This window comes from Lepidothrix coronata, unplaced genomic scaffold (genome assembly GCF_001604755.1).
Source record: "Lepidothrix coronata isolate B3197 unplaced genomic scaffold, Lepidothrix_coronata-1.0 Scaffold524, whole genome shotgun sequence".
NCBI lineage: Eukaryota > Metazoa > Chordata > Aves > Passeriformes > Pipridae > Lepidothrix > Lepidothrix coronata.
In genome coordinates this window covers 20,121-25,002 of record NW_016690704.1, presented here as the reverse complement: position 1 = coordinate 25,002, position 4,882 = coordinate 20,121, and the positions used below count along the sequence as shown (strand labels likewise).

At 51.5% G+C, this 4,882-nt stretch overlaps 1 protein-coding gene across 1 annotated transcript in view; it reads right to left on the bottom strand.

Moving 5' to 3' along the window:
* The window catches only part of KIAA0907 (KIAA0907 ortholog), a 21,345-nt gene extending 16,786 nt beyond the window's left edge, over positions 1 to 4,559 (bottom strand). Inside the window, exons 1-5 of the mRNA XM_017839874.1 lie at positions 4,504 to 4,559; positions 4,183 to 4,423; positions 2,275 to 2,403; positions 1,884 to 1,963; positions 337 to 593 (exon numbers count right to left, since the gene is read on the bottom strand). Of these exons, the coding sequence (XP_017695363.1) occupies positions 337 to 593; positions 1,884 to 1,963; positions 2,275 to 2,403; positions 4,183 to 4,423; positions 4,504 to 4,559 (763 nt within the window). The remainder of the gene's footprint in view (positions 1 to 336; positions 594 to 1,883; positions 1,964 to 2,274; positions 2,404 to 4,182; positions 4,424 to 4,503) is intronic.
* Positions 4,560 to 4,882: the final 323 nt, after the last annotated feature.

Here is a 4,882-nt window from a genome sequence, read left to right as displayed (position 1 = left end):
TTCCAGAGCCACCTGGACACATCCCACGTGCTCTGGGATGATCCTGAGCAGGGAGGTGGGACCGGGTGACCCCCTGAGGTCCCTCCCGACCTGCCCCATCCCGGGATTCCCAGGGAATTGTTGCCTCCATCTCTCCTGCTCCTGCAGGGAGCTCCTGGTCTGAGGGAGAGCTGAGTTGGGGCTGGAGAAGGGGGAGGAAGGAGACGATTCCAGAGCCACCTGGACACATCCCACGTGCCAGGGGGGTGATCCTGCCTGGTGACCCAGTGTGGTCCCTTCCCGTCACTCTGTCCCGTTCCAGTGGGATCTGGGTGTGTTATCCATGAGATCCCCCACTGCCCCCACCTTCCCTGGGGTGCCTCCAAGGTTTCCTGCCGGATGCAGCAGGCGGGACCTCGGGAATTTCTGAGCAGACCTTCCCAGTGTTTAAACCCAGTCTGTTTTCAACCCTCAGATATTCACAGCACAAACCCACCAAGGCCGCTCCCACAGCCCCTCTGTCCCAAATAAACCAGGAAAACAGGAATGGTTGGCACTTACTGTCCACCAGCTCCCGCGTCTGCCCCTGCACGTGGAGATACAAGGGACGGTCCCTGGGGAGGGAAGGTCAAAAATCCCATTAAACCCACGGAAAACACACAGAATGGGTTCAATTTATGGGTTCAGTGTAACTTAGCAGCAAGGCTGCCACAAAGATCTACTCAAAAAAGGGAATGCAAGGCCCTGGAGTATCACAGCGCTCAGGAAACGCTGAAAAAATACGTTTATGTGATGTTTTATTAAATTTATACCACCAGAAACTTGAATTTCTTTGTGCACAGAAGGTGAATGAACTAAAAGCAGTGAGAAAATTGGATTTGGAAGCTGCAGAGTCCAGTGGGAAGAAGTTGAGCAGAGTGGGATCTATTCCTGTGGATTGGTTTGGTTGGAATTTCAAACAATATCAGGCAGGTAGGGAAGAAGTTGTGTGGCCAGGACCAACAAAATGGCAAATTAGGAATGGTGGCAAATTAGGAATGATGGCAAATTATGAATGATGGCAAATTATTTAAAAAGTTGAATTATGAATGGTGGTAAATTATGAATTCTGGCAAAATATGACAAATGGAAGAACAGGAAAAAATGCAAAAATAGGAAAAATGGTAAAAAATTAATTATGGCAAAATATGAAAAAATGGCAAATTATGACTTGTGGAAAATACGAATTGTGGTAAAAAAATGAACCACGGCAAGTTATGAATTGTGGGAAATTATGAATTCTGGCAAAATATGAAAAATGGCAAGTTATGAATAGTGGCAAATTATGAATTGTGGCAACACATGGATTATGGCAAATTATGAATTACAGCAAATTATGGAAAAATGGCAAATTATGAAAAGTGGTAAAGTATGAAAAATGGGAAATTATGAATAGTGGGAAATTATGAATAGTGGGAAATTATGAATAGTGGGAAATAATGAAAAATGGGAAATTATGAATAGTGGGAAATTATGAATAGTGGGAAATTATGAAAAATGGGAAATTATGAATAGTGGGAAATTATGAATAGTGGGAAATTAAGAATTGAGGTAAAATATAAAAATGGCAAGTTATGAATTGTGGCAAAATATGAATTATGGCGAATTATGAAAAAAGGCAAATTATGAGTTGTGGCAAAAATATGAATTGTGGCAAAAAATATGAATTATGGCAAAATATGAAAAAGGGCAAATTATGAATTATGGTAAATTATGAATTATGGCAAATTATGAATTATGGCAAATTATGAAAAAAGGCAAATTATGAGCAAAACTGCTCATGGAGGACAAAGCAAACAGGAGCCTCAGCAATTCCCCTCCCAAGGAGAGAAAAAGTCAGAACCCCAAAGAAAAGAGCTACAAACCCAGGTCCCACTTTTGCTTTCTCCTCTGCAGTCATGAACCTGCCCCGGGTGGACACGGCGGCTCCGCTCAGGCGACTGATCTGCAAGGAGATGGAAACCCGGGGGCTCAGAGACCAACCATCAACAGAGCACCCACCAAACACCCAAGTTCAGCCTGTGCTGCTGATTAAAAACCCCAAAGCCCTCAGTGAAGTGGTGGGAGAGCAGCTCTGACCTCACCAAACCGAGCGAGTGTCTCCGAAACCACAACGGAGCGACGACTGAGCGGAACCTGCTGCAGGTTCCTTCCACCTCCCAGGTCAAACCTGACCTCTGGGTTCATTTTATGGGCTCAAAAGGTAAAAGGTGTCACGAAACTTCAGCCCCAGCAGTGCTGCCGGGGCGCTCCTACCTCGTCCTGGGTCTGGCCCCTGGTCAGCAGGTTCCTGCAGGTGAGGGGCACGTCGTTGATCTCCACCTCGGCCACCACCAGGTCATCTTTGCTCTTGCTGGCGGCTGGACCTTTGCCCAGAGCCTGCAGCTTCAACAGAGAACATTCCCAGCGGTTGGAAAGCCACGGGGCAAGGGACAGACCGGCCCCAGGGCTCGGGAGGGCCAAGGTCCCCCTCGTTTGGCCCTTCCCCAACGCCCTCCTCGCTCCCCCTTTCCAGGCACCAAGATCTTCACCACTATTAACAGGAACAACACTGTGTCTGCTCCGTCTGCCTCCTCACAGCCCTGAGCCCAAACAAACACACTTTATCTTCAGCACACTTTAACAGAGTGATTAATGCTCCTGCCCTGGAAGGGGAGGGGCAGATGTAGGACTGAGCTGGGGAGCTGTTGGACAGCAACCAGGGCATCTCCCACTTGGACTGGCAGCTCTGACAGAGACCTGAGACTAAAGAAACACCAAGTTCACGTTTCCAGCTCCTTCTTATCTCAACTGCCTTTAAACACAGAGAGAATTTAGAATTTCTGCTCAGGATCTGAACTCATCCACACTCCCCCCCTTCTTAAAAACGTAATATTTTGTGTCAGTATCGACATTCTAAGAAATAAAAAGCCAAAGAAGCACAGATTTAGGAGGAGTTGGGGGTTACCACAAAGACCTGGGAGCTTTTTTTCAACATGTGGAGTGAGTACAGCCTTCTAAATGCTCTGGAATGGATTTTGGGGGGGTTACAAACATCAACCAAGACTCTATTTAAAAAAAAAAAAAAAAAGAGAACCTTCCAGTAACCCCCAACCACTCAGCAAATACCACAGGAAGGCACAGCACTTAAAAAAGAGCCCCAGGGCAGCTGTGGAGGGACTCCAGTGCACTGCACAGACATTAAACTGTACAGACATTAAACTGTACAGACATTAAACTGCTCCACTCCTTCCACTTTTTTATTAAAAAAACCTACATTTGTTAATCTGCAGCTCCTTAATTTCCACCCCCTCCCAACCTGAAGTGTCAGCAGAGTTTAATCACTCTGGGAAATGCCATCACTGAGCATTTCCTACCGACAGCAACGTGTGCAATAAAATCACATGCTCATTATATATATATATATATGTTTTTACTGTATTAAATAATAAAACCAATGTGCAGCAAAACTGCCAATCCCAAATGCAGGTTAACTCCTTGGTTAAGTGGTTCCCTCAGCACGGGGTGTCACCAGAGCTCGGGACAAAAAGAGGTGGAAGATTTGAGGCAGCAGCACCTGCCGACTTTTCGAGGTGCCAAAGTGCCAGATTTTACTTCCAGTGCCCAAAAAGGGCTTTAAAAAAAGAACAGAACGAGAGGGACTTTTTATACAGGGCAAGGGGGGACGGTTTTAAACTGCCAGGTGGGGTACTGGGAAGGAATTCCTCCTTGTGAGGCGGGGAGGGGCTGGGATGGAATTCCCAGAGAAGCTGTGGCTGCCCCTGGATCCCTGGAAGTGTCCGAGGCCACCGTGGAGCAACCTGGGCTAGCGGAAAGTATCCCTGCCCATGGAACTGGATGAGCTTTAAGGCCCTTTTCCAACCCAAATCAGGCTTTTCCATCAGCTCTGCTACCTGGAAAACCCTTCAGGAAAAATAAGAGTGGGGCTGGATGATGCTCGCGGGGTCCCTTCCAGCTTCCAGCCCACAACATTCCGTGATCCCGGGGAAAAACTTTATCTCCCCAGAGGCGGCTTCGTAAAGCCTCACAAGGCCTGACCCCACAGCCGAAGAAAAAAATTAAAAGCATGTTTCCTGAGTGATTTTGTCGCCCCCAACTCCACCGTTCCCCGACAAACGACGGTTCCCCGGAGCCCGCCCGTGAGGCCCCCCTGGCCCCCCCCACCTTGTCGGCCGTGCTGGGCGCCGGCTTCAGCTTCCCCTTGGCCATCAGCATGGCGTTGATCTTCGCCGCCACGGCCGCCGCCGCATCCAGCGCTCCCGAGGGCGCCGCGGAGCCCTCGGAACCGGCCACGGCGGCGCCGCCATCGCCGCCCCCGCCGGCGAACGGCCGCCCGGGCAGCGGCGCCGTGCCGGGCAGCAGGAAGGTGGGAGCCGGGCCGGGCTGGTCCCACTTGCTGCGGCGCCTGGAAAAGAGGAGAGGAGGGTGAGGCGGTGCTCCCGCGGCGGCGGCGGGGCCGCCCCAGCCCGCCCGGCCGTGCCTCACCCGCCCGCGGCCCCCGCGTCCCGCTGCGCTCCGCCGCCCGCAGACATGGCCGACATGGCGCCCTCAGCGTCACTGCCGCCCGAGCCCGCCCCGCGCCGCCGCTTCCGGCGTCACCAGGGAGACCGCCGGGCACTTCCGGCCGTTGCCATGGAGATGGGCGGGGAACTTCCGGGTGATGCCAGGGGAGATGGGCGGCGGCTTCCGGGTGTTGCCATGGAGACCGAGGGGGCTGGGCCGGGAGGGGACGGGGAGAGGGAGCGGGAGCGGGGGATCGGGGGATGATGGAATTGTAGGAGCGGGGGGTCGGGGGATCGTGGAATTGTAGGAGCGGGGGGTCGTGGGATGGCGGAATTGTAGGAGCGGGGGGTCGTGGGATGGC